This window comes from Perca flavescens, chromosome 11 (genome assembly GCF_004354835.1).
Source record: "Perca flavescens isolate YP-PL-M2 chromosome 11, PFLA_1.0, whole genome shotgun sequence".
NCBI classification, from domain to species: domain Eukaryota; kingdom Metazoa; phylum Chordata; class Actinopteri; order Perciformes; family Percidae; genus Perca; species Perca flavescens.
The window spans coordinates 32374523-32394528 of NC_041341.1; the positions used below are offsets into that span (position 1 = coordinate 32374523).

The 20006-nt window shown below is 41.6% G+C and overlaps 1 protein-coding gene across 10 annotated transcripts in view; it reads right to left on the minus strand.

Annotated features, from left to right (window-relative positions):
• tns1b (tensin 1b) overlaps positions 1 to 20006 on the minus strand; it is a 217505-nt gene that overhangs the window by 56969 nt on the left and 140530 nt on the right. For 8 of the 10 annotated variants that reach the window (XM_028590951.1, XM_028590952.1, XM_028590950.1 and 5 more), the window contains 11 exons: positions 16998 to 17160; positions 16398 to 16448; positions 15709 to 15831; positions 13975 to 14039; positions 12032 to 12115; positions 10264 to 10376; positions 10121 to 10181; positions 7629 to 7704; positions 2265 to 2394; positions 2050 to 2115; positions 30 to 152 (listed from right to left, as the gene is read on the minus strand). In XM_028590951.1, the coding sequence (XP_028446752.1) occupies positions 30 to 152; positions 2050 to 2115; positions 2265 to 2394; positions 7629 to 7704; positions 10121 to 10181; positions 10264 to 10376; positions 12032 to 12115; positions 13975 to 14039; positions 15709 to 15831; positions 16398 to 16448; positions 16998 to 17160 (1055 nt within the window). The remainder of the gene's footprint in view (positions 1 to 29; positions 153 to 2049; positions 2116 to 2264; positions 2395 to 7628; positions 7705 to 10120; positions 10182 to 10263; positions 10377 to 12031; positions 12116 to 13974; positions 14040 to 15708; positions 15832 to 16397; positions 16449 to 16997; positions 17161 to 20006) is intronic. The other 2 variants (XM_028590956.1, XM_028590947.1) reach the window with 1 other exon arrangement.

Genomic DNA, 20006 nt, shown 5'->3' on the forward strand with positions numbered 1-20006 from the left:
AATACAATCTGTGTTCCAACTGCACTTACCATCTGCGCTGTCCTCACAAATCTGATTGAAGTTTTCATATGAGTCCCAGCGGATCAGTGGATCTTGTGTGTTGTAGTCAACCGAGACGCTCGGCCCGTTCTCCAGTTGATCCACACCTTGACCCGAAGTACAAAGAGACAAAGCAGAACATGTGAATGTCTTTAATTTATAAGAGAGACATAAAACCTACCACATTCAGAATGTGAAAATGAATGAGGAGTCCATAATGTTCTCCCTAAAAAAGGGTGAGATTTCCATGTCTTTTTTTTAATTATAAAGCAGGTCAAGGTGCTATATAAATGCTGTGGAAGTATTAAAACGCTCAATCCACAGAGAAATGCACATGTCTTTAAAACCGAAACTGTGCCTTTAAACGAGCCGTCAGGACTTTGTACTGTTGTGATGTCACAACTATATTATATATTGGTAGAAAGGGCCGCTACGGTGCCATTAGTCATTCCCCGGCCGCAATGGCGGTGCAGGGCCAGATGTATGAAGTTAAATATGGTGCAAAACGTGAGAGTTTGTAGAATACAATGTGAGAACTTGCAGAACAAAAAATTTGAACTTGTAAAATTAAAATTTGCACTTGTAAAATTAAAATTTGCACTTGTAAAAAATATTCACACGTGATCTGAATTTGCTAACCAACCAGCCTGCTTCTAAATACCTTTTAATTATCTTAACACTTTTTAACAGTCAAACTGAAACACTGGCGGTGAGCTCCAGGTCCTGTAGCTGCAGACGGACCATCACCAGTAGGGATCGGCCAACTTTGCTATTATCGCCAGAAAGCTTCGCTGCCGACCTCGACCTGCAGTCGGAGCTCCAGCGGGACACGGAGAGCCCCGCACCCGGTAGCAGCGGCACATCCCCCCCTGGAGCTCACCGCCAGTGTTGGTGGAATAGCAAGCTAGCGTTGACTGTTAAAAAGTGTTAAGATAATTAAAAGGTATTTAGAAGCAGGCTGGTTGGTTAGTTAGCTAACGCTAGCTTGTTATTCCACCAGGCTTCCATGCTACATAGCTAAATAAGCCGGACAAAGTTGTCCTTCATCTGGCGATAGAAACCCTGCTTTCCGCGTCCTGTTGGCTCAGAGCTCCACAGCCTAAGTCCACAGGTACTAATTAGTTTTGCACCAAATGTACCGCAACAAGTGTTGCAAAAGTCGAGGCGCAGATTCGCCACTTTGTGATGCGAGAGAGCGCATAGATGGACAAATTCGAGAGGTTGTAATCACTGAATTGTGGTTGTGATGGAAAATGAACCTGAGTAAAAAAAAAAGTACACGAGTAAATGTTGCATTACAAGTTTGCAGCTGTCATTGTGCTCATGCGAATATCAATCTACGCAATTTGCAAGTGCAAATTTCAATTTAAAAGTTCAGATTTTTTTCACAAGCTCTTGTGTTTTTTTTCTTTTTGTGACTTATTCACATACATATTCACATGTGTGAATATTTTTGACAAGTGCAAATTTTAGTTTTACAAGTGCAAATTTTAAAATTACAAGTGCAAATTTTAACATACAAGTTCAAATTTTTTGTTTTGCAAGTTCTCACATTGTATTCTACAAGCTTTCACGTTTTGCACCATATTTACCTTCATACAGATGTGCTTTTGCGCCCACTTCAGTTTATTAGTTTCGCAACATGCGCGTAAAAGCATGCCTAGGTATGTACAAACAGACTGCACGGAGGTAAAGGTGCAGACCGCCTGTCGCGGGAACTGAAAATGGCAAATTGCGCTTTTCCGTGTCATGCATATGCATTCATGGGAGGGTCAAAGGGAAAGTGGGAGTTTCCCATAAAGAGATGGGAGGGGAAGCGTAAAGTGCGCCTAATTATGTACGTATGTATTATGTATTAAGAACGAGAGCAATCCCGGAAGTGGAACGTCGTGGATATAGACTACATGTTATCTCACCTACATTTCCTGCCTACATCTCTATCAATTAAAGGCAAAAAAAATAAGTTTGAAGGTGGAATACAATGTGTGGCAAATTTTCCATTATACCAACCATGTATCTTCTCTGGTCCAAAGGAGAAAATAAACTCCACTTTTCCATACTCTGGAAACCTTTCATCTGCACATAGGAAATAAAAAAGGGAAAATGAAAAGGCAATACATCCATTAAACATTGTACTAAACATGGGATCATATTTTAAAACTAAATGACACATTATAACAACAGTCATTGTGGACATTCTGAGGACTTTATCCCAAACGTGTTACCTTTGAAGGTTTCATCAAGCTCGTCTTTCCCGAACACAATTCCCAGGTCGTGAACAGCGCATGTGTGAAACTGCACCCGGAATATCACGTCTCGGCACGGGCTACGGTAGCGCTTGTGGTAGCACTTGAGCTGAGAGGGTGAAACACATCAGAGGAAACTGTATTAAACAGTGCCAACAGAACTCAACCGGCCACTTTATTGGGTTGGATAGCAGTTGGACAGATTCCTTTTTATCTCCACAGGTACACTGAATAACAAATAAATAACCAATTCAGGATGTGGAGTATTTATACAATGTGTCAACTATGATATATATATAAAAAAAAAAGGTTTTCATAAAATTAAATCACTTCTATGACCTGAATTGCTGAGCTGAACACAATATAAAATGATCTTTGTGAAACGCCAGCCAGAGACATGTCAGCTTGATTCAGTGCTCCTTCTTTCTCTACACTGGCTTACAGCTAGAGTAAGCATTTAAGACTTATATACACACACACACACACACACACACACACACACGTAATGTATGGTCTCTCAACAAGCATTACTGTCCAAACTGGGACACAAACGGCTTTAAGAGCAACACTAAAACCACACACAGGAAAATCTGCCCTCTCCCTCCTGCTGTTTCCTGATTTGCAGTCTGGACCTGTTTTTTTTACCTCACATTTACAGGTACTGGACTGAATATCCCTCAACCCAAACAACTTGCAGCTCACAAACTGCAGCTGTAAAGAATAGAAAAAAACTGAAATAATGATATAGAATTTACCTTAATTGTACTGAAACGTAATACAAAAAGGAATGGCAAAAGCAGAAAATCCGCAGCAGCTAAAAACGAAATTGAAATATGATTTTCAACGAGGGTGGGACTGACTTGCTTTCCAGAAACCTATTTTCTACTTGTGGGGCCAAATAAGACCAAAACATATACAAGGTTCCCAAATCCCCACAAGCACATAAAGGACTGAGGAAGAGAGGAAGGCGAAGCAGAATATCCTGTGCATTAGTGCAGCTTTCTGGGGAAATGGCAAACCTCCCACGAGGGGTCCGTTTCATGAGGAAAACAATGCTGGTGAGCCAAGTGTGAGAACAAAAAGTAGAAGGAAAACATTAATTAACAGCTTACATGTTGCATTTAGAGCCTCAACCTATTTTCATTTTCATGCACAGGCTTACAACTAACTAAAGCCCTTTCCACCCTCATGTGTAAATAAATAATGTGTAATGTTAAAGGAATTATTCGACATATCAGAAAATGATTCGCTTTTATACCGAGAGTTAGATGAGATGACACTGTCAGCTACAGCCAGAAGATAGTTATCGAAGTTTGCCACAAAGACACAGAGAACAGCTAGCCTGGCTCTGTCCAACGCTAACAAATTCCACCCATCAGTACCTCTAAAGCTCAATAACTAAACTCTTCATATCTCAGCCAAGAAATAGTCCAGCACATACCCCCCTCGTTACACTGAACTACATTTTACATTACATTACATGTCATTTAACTGACGCTTTTATCCAAAGTGATTTCCAATTAAGTGCTTTCAACCTTGAAGGTACAAACTCCAGACAGCAAGAAGCAAGTGATCATTATGCATTTTATTTATTCATTTTTATTATGGTTTTGGGGTATTTTCAGCCTTTATTTGGATAGGACAGCAGAAGACATGAAAGGGGAAAGAAAGGGGGAACGACATGGAGTAAACCTCTATATATGGGCACCTGCTCTACCAACTGAGCTATCCGGGCGCCACACTATGCACCTCAACAATGCACTATATATGATCATACTGCATTCCATCTCTACTATTAAATGGACTATGGACTGTCTGATTTCTCAGAACTCTATGCACTTTATTTGCTAATGCACTTTAATAATGGACTAACATGGCCATACTGCATTCTGTGTTTTATATCTTTTTTAAGCACTGCTATAAAGAAAAAGCACTTTTAATGATTGCACTACTGGTTAGATGTCAAACTGCATTTCGTTGTACTGCTTGTCCTTACTTGTGCAATGACAATAAAGTTGAATCTAATCTAATCTAAAGTGCAAGTACATTAGCTTCAAATAAGCCAAACTACAAAGAGCCAAATGAAAGTGCAACTGTCATTTTTTAATTTATTTTTTTTCCTCATCCAAGGTGCAGTTGGAAGAGTTGTGTTTTTAGCCTGCGGCGGAACATGTGTAGGCTTTATCTTCTGTATATGTATCTTCATATGTACTGTACAGACATGAGAGTGGTATTGATCTTCTCAGCGAGCTCGCGGCAAGAAAGTGAATGTTGGTCTCTAAAGTTCCTAACTTGTTTGTTAACTTGAAACTGAGCTTGGAATTAATTGACTAACACTGGCCAACGAGAGGAACAAACAGCCCAAACCTGAAGCATCTGAATCATGTTTATAAAGATTATCCTCCGTGATAAATCTAACCATTCAGTAATTAGTCTTTTTTTTTTTTTTTTTTGGCAGTCGGCCAATAGTCGAACCTCGGGTTGAGGAGGAACAATGCGGATTCCGTCCTGGTCGTGGAACAACGGACCAGCTCTTCACTCTCGCAAGGATCCTGGAGGGAGCCTGGGAGTATGCCCAACCGGTCTACATGTGTTTTGTGGATTTGGAGAAGGCGTATGACCGGGTCCCCCGGGAGATACTGTGGGAGGTGCTGCGGGAGTATGGGGTGAGGGGGTCTCTTCTCAGGGCCATCCAATCTCTGTACGACCAAAGTGAGAGCTGTGTCTGGGTTCTCGGCAGAAAGTCGGACTCGTTTCAGGTGAGGGTTGGCCTAGGCCAGGGCTGCGCTTTGTCACCAATCCTGTTTGTAGTATTTATGGACAGGATATCGAGGCGTAGTCGGGGTGGGGAGGGGTTGCAGTTTGGTGGGCTGGGGATCTCATCGCTGCTCTTTGCAGATGATGTGGTCCTGATGGCATCATCGGCCTGCGACCTTCAGCACTCACTGGATCGGTTCGCAACCGAGTGTGAAGCGGTTGGGATGAGGATCAGCACCTCTAAATCTGAGGCCATGGTTCTCAGCAGGAAACCGATGGAATGCCTTCTCCAGGTAGGGAATGAGTCCTTACCCCAAGTGAAGGAGTTCAAGTATCTTGGGGTTGTGTTCGCGAGTGAGGGGACAATGGAGCGGGAGATTGGTCGGAGAATCGGGCGCAGCGGGTGCGGTATTGCATTCAATCTATCGCACCGTTGTGACGAAAAAAGAGAGCTTAGCCAGAAGGCAAAGCTCTCGATCTACCGGTCAGTTTTCGTTCCTACCCTCACCTATGGTCATGAAGGCTGGGTCATGACCGAAAGAACGAGATCCAGGGTACAAGCGGCTGAAATGGGTTTCCTCAGGAGGGTGGCTGGCGTCTCCCTTAGAGATAGGGTGAGAAGCTCACTCATCCGTGAGGAGCTCGGAGAGAGCCGCTGCTCCTTTGCGTCGAAAGGAGCCAGTTGAGGTGGTTCGGGCATCTGGTAAGGATGCCCCTGGGCGCCTCCCCCTAGGGAGGTGTTCCAGGCACGTCCAGCTGGGAGGAGGCCTCGGGAAGACCCAGGACTAGGTGGAGGGATTATATCTCCAACCTGGCCTGGGAACGCCGGGATCCCCAGTCGGAGCTGGTTAATGTTGCTCGGGAAAGGGAAGTTTGGGGTCCCCTGCTGGAGCTGCTCCCCCCGCGACCCGACACCGGATAAGCGGACGAAGATGGATGGATGGATGGATTATCCACTACTCATTTCCACAAACACATACCAGTGCAGTTTTAAATTCAGGAGCACACTCCATGCTGACTAATGTCTCTCCTATTCGGCCAAAAGGCCACAGCTCACATTCCCTGTGTTATCTGAATAATAACGAGCATCAGCAGCCGCGGCTCAGTTTGATGATGCATTCAGCAGAATCCATTAGTCTCTCTTAAATAAAGGATGAGATATGAGCTCTGCTCTGCCGGGCCAAAACAGAATGGCCTTGAGCATACAGTAAGTGCTCCTTTGAAATTCTCCACGCTGAAATTACAAGCCCTGGGGACATCTCATGGATAACATTATGGCCTGAATGATAGCAGAAGCAGAAACTTTGCTGATGTGTGTAGTTCTTCTACTTGAACTAAATGCAAAACAAGCCACAGGTGCTACTTTATTGAACGATCGTAATGGTCCTATGTTAGAAAATAGGTCCAGGTGCAAACTTGATCGTGGGAAGCCAAAATCGTGATCGTGATTAAAATTTGATTAATTGTGCAGCCCTAATAGTGTGGGACCTTTAATTTTAAAAGTGCAAATGGAATGAGAATGATTTTATGAAAATCCCAAAAATATCTCTCACAAAAAACTGAAAATACTCATCTAAAACACAACTTAAATTAAATTAAATGATTATGTCATGTAAAAATAATACCCTATGTGTCTGCTGAAAAGGAAGTACGGTGAAGTACATTGCCATTTCAACATCATAGTTTCCAGCAAACATTGTGTGCTAATGAGAGTCTATAAAGTGAGGTATCGGACCCGGTCCAACTGTCTTCCCTGAGGTTTTATGGCCCTTTTTCTTCAATAAAAGGACACTAAACTGCTGCAGCACATGCATTCAGTAGATACACCCAACATCAGATTGGAAAAACTGCCTGGATTCCCTCTGTACTAATATACTATAAATGTCAGTGCATCCTCTGTACATTTCTGCTCTCATACAATGATGATCATCATTTAACCATTTATGTTTCTTTCCTTCTGGCAGTGGTAACACAGTGGAACACACAGAAGTTAACACAGTGACATAAGAAAGACAATGTTCTCCAGCGTTGTCCAGTTTCTTGTTTGCTAGCTCAAATGTGACAGAATCTGATACAACAACACATTCTCACTTCCAGCGAGTCAAATAGCGATGCTTGATCAGGTACCTTTGGCATTTGTTACTGACGCAAAAAGTCTCCTTTAGCGGCGGGCCTCTTGGCGTTGCTTTTTGACAGTCTGGGTCGGACTGATTTAGCATCATTTAAAAAAAATTACGTTTTACCGACATGCGGCACAAAAATGGGACAGTTAGAATTGGTAAAACATCGTGGGTGTTGGTTACAAAATGTATGTTTAAGTGACACAAGGGAGGGTTAGGGGTAACTAGGGTTAGGGTTTTTGATCTTTCATACTTGCTACCGTTGTAACTCTTAATACTACACCATCTTACAGCGCCATGGTCAAGCTACTGCTATGCCAGTTGCGTTCCATACAGACACTAAAGGGTGATTTTGGCGTAGCTGTCTGGCGCTGAGAGCCACTGACCAAGCGTCCCTATTTGACAGGTTAGGAATGAGAACGGGTTGGATGCAAACAGTTAACACAAAGATCTCGCCCATTCTTACCAGGATGTCTCCTTTCAGGAGAAGACCGGGTTCAATGGTGATACAGATGCTGGTCTGGCTGTCACCCTGAACGTTACTGCAAGAGACAAAAAAAAGCCACAACATGTTAGAAACAAGCCTGCTGATCACAGTCCTATCCAACATCCACTGTATCAGATTTCTTTTTTGATGTTGCTTGTCTGGGTATAACCATGCCCACATGATCTACAGCCCTTATGTGCTTTAACAGTGGCCATCATAGAGCGTAACCGCAGAGCAGCTCTTAGCTAATTTTGGGTATTAGTGTCTGCATGATTGTCTAACTGGGAGAGTAGGATCAAAGGGTGAAGAGAGCATGTGAGAGAAAGTGGGGAGGAATGGTATTTGGGGCTTTCAGCGGTTGATAGTCTGGAAGTTTATGTGCACTGATTGTGTCACACTTAGTTATGGTGTGTGCTGTAACTATGTTTATAGTACGGACACTATTGCAAGAACGGACATAGTAGAAACAGTTCAACACCAGCAGGCCTTACTTTTTACAGTAGTAACTTTAAAACACTTCATAACAGCTCCACAGTTAAAACGGGGGGAAAGGCAAGGAATGAGAAAATGAGATACAGGAAGCACATGGGGATCAGGGAGTTTAAAGCTGCACTAATACATATTTTTAAATAAGCAACGACTCAAATTAGTTTGTGTTATGTAAAAGGTTGTGCTTTTAGTAACAAACTCACAGAGAAGTATCACCCAACCTGCAGTTCCCCTCAGCTCTATGAAGCATTTTAGCATCTTTCAGCTTATTGTTTTGGTTTTCTGGCAAGCGGCAACCTCCGGCCCTGAAAGTGAAGCCAATGTGGAAGTGGAAGCGTAAACCTGCTTCTTTCTAACGGCCAACAGGGGACGACTCCACTGGTTACAAAAAATAAGTTTGATTGTACAGAAGTCTATGAGAAAATGACCCTACTTCTCACTTGATTTAAAAACTCAGTAAACATTTTCCTAAGAAGTGTACGGTCTCAATTGCTACTTTCAAGTCTTCTTCCAAACAGCATGATGCTAACCCATCGACGCTAAAGCAGGGGATGTTTTAGGGCGTGGCTACCTTGTGATTAACTACTCGCCACCATAACGACCTGTCAATCAGGCTTAGCCATGCGTATCCATGGCACTGTGTACATTAAAATAGCGTGAACTTGCTTTTGGGTATTGTTTGTGTTTTCATCTTAGAACTTTGACCCTCTCACTCTTTGTTTTCACTTCAGTTAATCGGAACATTTTGGTTGCCTAAAAATGTCTTGGTCAGTGTTTGGTAGTACTCAAAGAAGGAGTCAGCAGTTCATTTTTTCCAGGAAGTACATTTTGTTTTAATTTTTAATTCATTTTGACAATCTGAGCCTGTCAGTGGCAAAAACAGCACTTTTAGTGGATGGAAAATGATGGTGCGTAAATGCCCCATAGGATTACATCGCTGCCCATTTCACAGCTACTGGCTGCAGGGCTCTAATCTAAATATTGGACCAATTTCAAAAAGCGTAGTTCCCATTTAGTCACTTAGACACAAAACCATGGGAAAATAGGGTCCAGGTTGAAAAATACCGAAATTCCGTTCCTGTGCATCTAACTTTGCATCTCTTGGCACGGGAACTAATATTTTACCATTTCTGCTTGTTCTGTTTGTTACATCTTAATAATAGGTTTACAGATTCACACATAGCATCGTTATAATTAGGTGGCCGCTTAGGCCATGAACTGCATTAGACTTTAAAAGTATTCAATTAATTGAAAACATAAGTTTAAGAGCAGCAGATACAGAAATACGTTTTTATTATGGCGGCACACCAATAAACTACTGTAATGTCAACCGTTAAACTGTTCAGTAGTGAGTTAAATGTACAAATTGCACTTTTAGCTACATGGAAACGGCATGATCTGACCTTTGCACGCATGTTTTTCAGAAAGGAACAAGCTGACTTTTAGGGTTCACCCAGATATAATAATATGTGTCATGTTACATATAAACTGAAATACTTTCTAATGTGGTGTAAATGTAGCCTGTATGCTTGCCTCATCAATCCGCGAGCAGTGCAGCTCTCCTCTCCTCTAACCCCCCTACTTCCCAAAATATCAACAGAAATTCAAAGAATTCATTATTTCCTGTCTGGCCCTGGGAACCAGTGGGGTCCTCTGGCAAGAAAGCCCTGCAGGCGTCCACGCAGATGCCTATCTCTCTGTTTCATAGGTTCTCCGGTCACAAATAACACCAGAAGTGATTGCGGGATCCAAAGTAGGGAAACAAGAGCCTGCAGCTGGGGAGGCTAGCTAAATACAATAATGTGAGGCAAGCGCAGAGTGTAAACTGGCAAGAGTGATGGTGTATGTGTATATTGAGGGGCAGGGGAGTTATGGGAGAGGCTATAAAGAAAATCTTTTTTTTTTGTATTGAACCATTATGAGCTTGCTATCCCTGGAACCTTGTAAAAAGCATTTGAGTGCGAGTGTGTTTTAAGACTTACTAGATCCCAGATGTGTACACAGGCTGCATGGCTTGGTAGATTTTGAGAAAAGGACGACAGCCTGGAACACAATTTTTTAAAAGTTATAATAAGCCACATGTAAAATGCTGATGTGTGAGTGCACATCTGTGCATGACCCTCACCTCCTTTGGACTCGAAGTTGGGGATGCCGTGCATGATGACATGGTGGAGGAACAGGGGTTTGTTGTTGATCTTGATGTGTCCGGATAGCAAGCCGCTGAAGTACTCCACATACCTGAGCACGTCAGAGGTAGAGAAAAGGAAGATGTGAACAGGCTGCTAGGTCCCCTTCTGTCAAAATTCTATCATAAATCCTAAGGTTTTACAACGAAGGGATAAAGGTATAATCCTGTGTTCATCACAACAAAGACACGAGGTCTTTGGCTTTGACCTCGAGTAATAACAAGGAATGTTTTCAGCGGTGCTGAATGTACGTCAGCGTATTACGGCCATTAGAAGGTTAAAAAAATTATTATAATAATATAGAGCTTGGGGAGGAGGCGGGTAATATTCTGAGAAAAAAATAGATAGGTAGAGCAGATGCACATATACTGAGAGGTTTATGCCTCGACGCAGAGGTCCAGGGTTTGAGTTCGACCTGTGACGATTTCCTGCATGTCTTCCCCCTTTCTCTCCCCTTTCTCACCTAGCTGTCCTGTCAAAATTTAATAATTTTAAATGTGTAATCATTTAAAATTATTGTTTTAGTTTCCGGGCCCACAAAAAGACTCTGATCAACCCAATAAATGCCCGCCACTAAACAGCAGACAAAGTTAGCAACTAGCTGGTGAACACCGTAGATCATTTAGCAGCAGATGGTTTCCTTAGGAGAGTGTGAATATTTGTCAGGTGGACAGCAACACTGTTAGACATACAGTATTAACGTTGTTTTCAGCGTGTTCTCCCGCCCCCACGTTGCAATAAAAGGGTAACTAATGTTTTTGGTTTCAACCTGAACCCTATTTCCCATGTTTCTGTGTCTAAGTGAGTTTGACATTGGTCCAGTATAAAGCTACAATGTAAGTTAATAGGGAAATTGTGCAGCTTGTATTTACCTTCACAAAAGTGCTCATTTTGCCACTGACAGGCTGAGATTAATATTCTAGTATCTATCAAGATTATGGAAAGGATCCCTTCAGAGATGGACCTTTTTAAAACCTCTTAGAGACCTTTTTGTTTAACCAGAAACAGCTTGAGATCGCTAGCGCTAAACACACCAGACTCCATTTAAAAAAGCAATACTTGTAGCGTGTGTAGACCCAACATATTTTCACATGTAAACCGGTAAACTGTGTGTTTATTTGAACCAAATCTAGAGTTGTGATGGGTGGAAAAGTGGAAAGACGACCCAAAACGGCTTTTCATAGTTTTATTTTGTTTCTGTCTACTTTAATTGAAGTGTATTTTATGATGCTAAAATTACTGCGTATTTACATGGAGTCTGGTGGGTTTAGCGAACGCAATTTTCGTGGCTGTTTTGATGTTTTAAAATAAGGATCTTACTCTTTAACAGAAGCTGTAACTGAAGCTGTAATAATGTTGTTGAATATTAATATTAATCTGTGCCTGTCAGTGGCAAAATGAGCACTTTTGTGGACGTATGTGAATATTGCCTTATTAACTTACATTGTAGCTTGTTTCTCTGCTGCTGACTGCAGCGATCTCGCTTAATACTGGAAACATGTCAAAGATTGTTGTTCCCATCAATCACTTAGACACAAAAACATAGGAAAATAAGGTTCAGGTTGAAAAAAACGGTAGTTACCCTTTAAAATCAATAAATGCAGTTTTAAGTTATTTTAGTTGGTAGAAAGACAGAGGTTCCTTTGTGGGACAGTTCACCTCGGGGGTCAAACTCATAAAATAAACAATAAGTGAGGCAAGGCTGACCTTTTCTGAGACGGCTGGCCCACAGGAAGCACTTTGTCTTCATAGAAGCGCTTCATGGCAAACCTGTCCAGAGCCTGGTCAGCACTGCATTCAAACAGACACAAATGTATACACATGAGGTTAACTTACCTTTAAAGAACTTTTTATTTTACTCTCCAGCAATGTATATAATAATAATAGTAGCCTATTTCAAATATGTGATATAATGCATGTGTGTGCAGCCCTATCACACAGTAAAGCAACTTATTGCAACAGTTTACATATTTTCCCATATGGCAAGTGTCAAAGTTTTAATGTTCAGCCTTTTTTTGCTGCTGCTTAAGTCATCATAGCGACTTCACACGAGCTGTGAATTGATTTGTGAGATAATGGGTTTATAGAGAACTCGAATACTTTAGCATGGAAGAGAGCGTGCTAAATGTTCTCCCAGCCAATCAGTGTTCTTCCAGAAACAACACCAAGTCATGCGCTCTTCTGATTGTTTAACAGTTTACATCTGCTTGTGTTTTGTAACAGAAGGCCATTCTAATTTGACATATCTAAAAAACAAATCCAATAAAACAAGAAAGAAAGAAAGAAAAAGCAGGCACTTGTAATTTCAGTCTTATGATTCGGTGACTATTTAAGCTAATTCATTGCTTTCTGCTTAGAATTATAATATCAAATACGTTTCCTTGGATGTCTCCTCATAAAAGTGTTGTTCTCCAGTCTCATGTTCCACCTCTCCTTCTTCTGTTCATCACATCTCCGTCTGTTCTTCCAGTGTGGGCTTCAGTCTTGTGATGAACAATGCTGGCTTATCTAGTTGTTTTTTCCCCTGTAATGTCTCTTTCTTCTGCCTGTTTTTCTCCTCTTCTATTTGTATGTTTCCTGAAAATTACAGATTCATCTCACTCTCTCTCTCTCTCCTTTTCTGCCTGACTTTCTTTCCTCTCACTCAAAGTGGGCTGCATCCATTGATTAAAGAAGTATTCAGATCCTTTACTTAAGAAAGTACTAATGCCAGTTTCTGCAGGTTTCATAGAGTCAAATTAAGACCTTTTTAGGAACATTATTTAGGAAATTTAAGACCTGTATCACAACATCAACAGAGCCCTCTGTTTTTTTTTTAAAGCCAAATATCGCTAAACTTGCACTTCCCCATAGCTGAAGAATGAAATCTGTTTTATGTGTGTGGTACAATCCAGAGAGACTCGCGCCAATAACACCAAAACTGATTGGCTGCAGTATGAGTTGCATGTTGGTTCCATTTGTAGTCGTAAAACAGCGAAATTATATTTGGACTACTGAAAGAAAGAACTACAACACCACAGAATAATAATAAAAAAGAGCATTAGAAGTAGCATTGCATGGGCGTAGGAACATTAAGACCTGTTAAAATAATTTAAGACCTACAGCACAATACTCCAGCGAATTTAAGACATTTTAAGGCCTAACATTTTTAGATGAAATTTTAGACTTTTTAAGATCCCGCGGAAACCCTGTAATACCACACTGTAAAAACACTCTGTTACAAGTAAGTAAGTCCTCAATTGAAAATGTTACTTAAGTAAAAATATGTAAGTATCATCAGGAAAATGTACTTTTTTAGTGAAAGTAAAAGGATCCAAACAGTTGTGTGTTTAATAGTCTAATCCTTTCAGCTGGACTTACGTTATATTGTTGGCTAGTTTACTTTATAATAAAAAATTTTATAAACTGCATGTGTTTTGTGAGCAAAAATCTTAATGTGTAAAGTAACTAGTAACTAAAGCTGTCAGATGAATGTAGTGGAGTAAAAAGTGAAATATTTCTCTCAGAAATGTAGCGGAGTAGAAGCAGAAAGTGGCATGACAAGAAAAGACTCAAGATTTGTACTTAAGTACAGTACTTGAGTAAATGTACTTAGTTACATCTTACCCGTCTGCAGGTATAGTGTGGGTTATAGACATACTGTACAGTACCTGGCAGATATGTTGCTGTAATGCATGTAGGCTGCCACCACCACTCCAGTTCTTCCCCGGTTGCCCTGAAAAAAAGACACCAATCAAGAGTCAACTACAGATGTTATTGTAACATTTCCCCCCCACATATTTATAGTATAGAATCTACTTTACTGGGGCTATTGGGGTAGTTTTATTCTCGTGATGTTTTTAAATACAAAATTCAAGATCCAAATGCATGCCTCGTCACATTTTAGTCCATTTTAGACTAGTCTCACATTGCCAGACCTTCCTCCACAGCACTGCGGAGGAGAGTCTGGCTAGTCCACACAACATTCCTGGATGGGAGAAAGACGTGCTCTGGTTTATTGGCATTTCTTTAAACCAATCACAATCGTCTTGGGCGGTGCTAAGCGCCAAGCGGAGCCACGGTGCCTCAGTTGTTTTGTTTTGTATTACATTTTGTATTATTGCTTGTTATGCATCTTTGATTTCTTTAATGTCGTTCATCTCAAAGCACTTTGGGTCTGTTGTTTTAAATGCTATGTAAATAAATGAAGAATGACTGCAGGATCCTACTACCTTTATTAACTTTATTCATACATTATACGTTATACATGTAAAGTCTCCAATCCCCAGTCTGATGACATCATCAGGGTTATTTAGTATTTTATATATACTTAAAAACCGCAGAAGATATTTAAACACTGTTGTTACAGGATAAATTGTACCCCTCAAGACATGTTAGCTGACTGGGAAATTGGTGGAGTACCCCTTTAAATATCTGCTTACATTAGTATTAGTATGATCATTTTCAATCATAAAAAAAATCTATTACAAACAAAATAGCGGCTGGGCATTTAATAGGGCCAAAGTCCAAGCACATGTTACTATGGTTACTATGGCAACAAAACACCAGTCTCGGATTGCATTCATTTTACATATCCGTCCAACGTTAAAACAAGGGCCACTGTGGAACATGAGTGTGTTCCACATTATAAATAGCACGGCCGCGTAAACAGCGCGGAGCCCAGTGGAAATGATTCGTTGATTGGAGTAAACCCAAAACGGTCTACTTCCCTAGTGACCACCACAACCTCCGAGACTACCCTCGCACTCATGACCAGCATTACTCAACTGGCAGTGAAATAACACCAGTTGTTATGGCAGCCGACTTGTTTGTAACCTCCCTGTGGGAACGTCTTGGAATGAGCCACGGATCCCGTTCTCATGTTGCAATACACAATCAGACGCACAGCAGGGTTAACGTGAAAATGATTAGGTTTTACGTTCGGGACCTCGGTCTAGCAGTTGCATTTGGATCTACTTTTTATGGTTTGTGTCGGCATATTGAGGAGCCAGATGAGTGTGGTTTGCCACAAGAGTGTAATGTGATGCAAGTAAGTTGAGGCAACAACAGGAAAGCATTGGTCAACTCAGTTGTATGGTATTGTTACAAGTAAAAAGAGTAAATAAACCTAAGTAGCCATGATGAGTGGTGTGCCTCACCTCCCTAATTTGTGCTTTCCTAACCCTCGGCCAGCCCAACCCAAACATGCACCCAAATGGATACTCTCACACACAAACGCTCTCACACCCTGAATGTCAGCGTTTCACTCAGGGACAACATCATTACACACACAAACACGCAAAACAGCCGCAGCCTCAGGAAGCGGGGGTCCTGATAGGAGCCTGAGAGCACCCTCTACTGTTTAGAGATCCCACTCCCACAGCAGCAGCATCCACTCATCTCACCTTGTTGTGTATGACCACCACGTTGTGGCTGTCTGCACTCAGCCAGGTGTCCATGGCCTTGCAGATGCTGCAGATTTTGTCCAGGGCTGGAGCATGGTGGTCAGGCCAGCCAAAGTCCAACACCTGAGAGAGGAGAGAGAGTGTCAGTCAGACTACAGTAGGAGACGAGTGGAGAGGAGAGGAAACGAGAAAAAAACGAGAGGAGAGAAATCGAGATGAGAGAAAACAAGGGAAAACAAGAGGAAACTAGAGAAAGAGAAGAGAAGAAGGGAGACGAGAGGAAGGGAGAGAAAAAGAGGATAAAAGAGAAAACGAGAGGAGAGGAAACAAGAGGAAACTAGAGGAAGAGAGGAGAGGAAAGGAGAGGAAGTGAGACGAGACAAGAGGAAACAAGAGAAAACGAAAGGAAAGAATATGAGACGAGAGGAGAGAAAACAAAAGGAAACTAGAGTAAGAGAGGAGGGGAAAGGAGAGTAAGGAAACAAGAGAAAATGAGAGGAAGGGAAACAAGGAAACTAGAGGAAGAGAGGAGAGGAAGGGAGACGAGACGAGAAAACAAGAAAAAAACGAGAGGAGAGAATATTAGACGAGAGGAGAGGAAACAAGAGAAGTAAAAAACGAGAGGAGAGGAGAGAAAATGAGGAGAGAAAACGAGAGGAGAGGAAACGAGGAGAGGAGAGAAGGGTTACCTTTGGATTAAGTTGGCTGATGTCGTAACGCTTCTCACTGAGGTTGAAGAGCTAAGGAAGAAGTCATAGTAAACACCATTATTTAAAATTCTTAATACTTACATTGTATATTGACAGGAAAGAAGAAATGCATTATTTATAAAACAGGTAGCTAAAATCAAGCTATCTGATTGGTTCATAGCCGTAATATAATAACCATATACAACCGCTATGAAAAAAACATTAGACTAACAAACTGTCAGACTAACGGACGTTTATTTGCACATATCTGCAAAGTTTAAGTACATATCCCCTTCAATTGTACGCTATATTGAGAATATTTCCACCTTGCTGCAGACAGCCCTTTACGACGGGGAACTGAAGCTGTAATATATGCTCTCTTCAAAGCCAAATATATGATTTAAGACTGTTCTCATTGGTCAGTGATGATTCTTTACTCTTACAAAGGTTGTCCTTCGCTGGCTTTGCTAAGGTAGTATAGTAATGAGCAATGCTTGGTTACTACTCTGATAGGCTATATTAACGCTATTAACTCCATTTCTTTTAAAAAGCAAGAATGCTGTCTTCCTGCCAGAATCGTCCAGATGTACGCAGCTGTACCAGGTAGTTGTGGCCGTGTTTGGAGCGCAGCATGGAGGCGACCTCCCGCAGGTTGGAGGCGTAGCTCTGCTCCTCCACGCTGCTGGGGAAGGAGACGGAGATGATCCTCTCTGTGATGTAGACCAGGTCCAACTCGTAGCTCTCCTCCAGCAGACTCGCACTCCTGTCACAGAGCGGGATATTGTGATTAATAATAATAACGAGTTACTTTATTAATCCTGCAATATTAACTCTGTTGTTATTACACGCTACACACAGGCCTGATATACACACACACACACGCGCGCTCAATACCTATACATGCACAAATGGAGAGATGTCAGCGTGAGGGGGCTGCAGCTGTCGATGGACAGGCAACCCGGGCAGTTGGGGGTTCGGTGCCTTGCTCAACAGCACGTTGGCAGTAACCCAGGCTGTGAACTGGCACCTGTCCAGCTACCAGTCCACCACCATACTTTGGTTTGTATGGGGACTTGAACCAGCGACCCTCCATTTCCTGATCCAACTCCCTACAGACTGAGCCACTGCCACGCCAATTCAATACAATTCACTTTTATTCATAGTGTCAAATCACCACAGACGTTATCTCGGGACACTTTACAGATAGAGTAGGTCTATGTTGTGTATTTTGGGCCACTATTAGATTAGATTAGTTGAGATACAATTGATGGATTGTGGGTAACTTTAGCTTCCGCTGATGGTGTAAGCCATGCTGCAGTAAACACATGCTGTTGGGCTAATAAAGGGTTACTAATCCGTCCTAGTCTGGGTTACCATTGTTATATCTGGTAACATGAAACAGTGAGGAATATTACAGTCGAGACCACACACTGTAATTTACACAGACCTGATCTGATTGCCCCTGCTGTTAGAAGTAGTAACATTTCTGCTGCATTGTTCAACTTTCTCACTGCGTCAGTGAAGTTTTGCTCAAATAGTGTGCAATGTCAATTGATGTGGCCCACTTAATACACATATAATAACACATAAAAAATAACATATTCAAATGATGAGTCCAACAGCAATTCTTCAGATCAATGGCCCCACTGCACAAAAACGAAACCGAGGTGGACTGCTGGACTGCAAAAGACAGCGAGGAGTTGTCTTTGGATCTGGTTGGATCAGTGGTAGAGCAAGCGCACATATACTGAGAGGTTTATTCCTCGATGCAGAGGTCCAGGGTTCGAATCCAACCTGTGACATTTTCCTGCATGTCTTCCCCCTCTCACTCCCCTTTCTCACCAAGCTGTCCTGTCAAATTAAAGGCAGAAAAGCCCCAAAAGATAGCAAGGAATGTAATACCCAGAAGTAATGCAGCACATGTGATTGATGCACATGTGCTGGTGTTTATCAGACCAGCTAGTGGGGGATGACTTTAACCACGGCTTACCCAGGACAAGAGGCCCGAAGGCTTAAAGTGGGTGTGTCGATGTTTCTCTGTTTTGGAAGTTTGACTAGTTAGAAGTGATGGATGCTTCCCCCTTTCTTCAGAAGCTACAGTCTGTGGTCCAGGCAATACGATGACTGTAGTGTTGTTTTAAAAGTGTACAGTATGTCAATTTTAAATCATCCCAAGTATTATTTTCCAAAAATCTTCTGGTGAAAATGGTTAATACAGATGAAGTCAGTGACCATGTTTACATACACATAATATTCCGGTTTTTGCCCTTATTCCAATGAAGACAATATTCTGACTAAGCTGTTTACGTGGCTAATAAGAGTGAATATTCCACCAATATTCCTGTTTATATGCAGCCGTGCAAAATAAGATTTTTGGACCGTGCGAACACAGCCTCCCTCTTTCAGTCCTTTAACCAGCTTCCTGAAAAGGTTGGCGTTGCTATGTTTGCACTGTTTTTGCATGTTTGTACAGTCAATGTTATTACACTGTTTCTATATGTATCTTTGTGTTCTTATATGTATTTTATGTCATTTGTCAAAGACAAATTCCTGTCACTCATGACTGACAATAAAGTTTTTCTTATCTTATCTTATGTTTGCGCATATCCAATGTGGCTGTGTTTCTCCTTCCGAACAAAGATGTGGGCTTTGCTTTTAGGCATGCATCTCTACTGCAGTCTTGCAAACTGTTGGCCGGTTGGTTTATAGTTTAACAACCCTAGCAACGCACAGAGCTGACTGTAAGCCGTAAACAGGCAAGAGGCCGTAAACTGCACAAACTGCAGTAAAAGCCCCAATTGAGGTGCATATTCCGAATGCGCTGTATAAATGTCCAAAGAATGCCTGTAAAACCCGAATAATACCAGCATATCCCACATGTCTTAATCGGAAAATACTGAATGCAAAAACACTGAAAGGTCATATCCAAAGAGTTACTGATTTGGAGCCAAAGCATAAAAAATGGCTGCCTACTTCATCTGTAAGCCGTGTTACACTGAAAGTCGCGAATGTTCTCAATGCAGCAAATTACATGTCAGATTCAGTTGAACACACAACACAACTGTTCTACGCATCCTAATATGGCAAAGGCAACACACCACATGAATACCATATCCACAATGACATCATTTAAATCCAGAGGGGTTGATATTGGCCTCCAAAAGAATAAGCTATCCTCTCTGTATTAAACACATGCTGTGTTGTTAGACGTTGGCTGTCTCAGAGGGAAAACAGGACGAGGAGAAATTGATTCAACTTGCTATTATGAAATGGATGATTACGAAAATATTACAGCATACCCAGGATTACAGAAGGTGTTCACCTCACAGACCAAACAAAATGTTATGGTCATTAATGTTATTTTAAGTCTGGCTCGTCTGGAGTCAAATCAGGTCAAAATGTGTTGGAGGGAAAGGAGGCATGGATGAAAAGAAGGGCGAAAGAACTTGTAAAGGAACTGTTAAACCCAACACAAATCTTTCACTTACTATTCATTCACCCCATGTCGGAATTCCTCGAGTGTTCTGTAATTTAGTTTTCGGCTTCTTATAGGAAATAACAGAGCAGACATCGCTCCCAAACAAGCATTATGTTTCTGTTACATGTCTC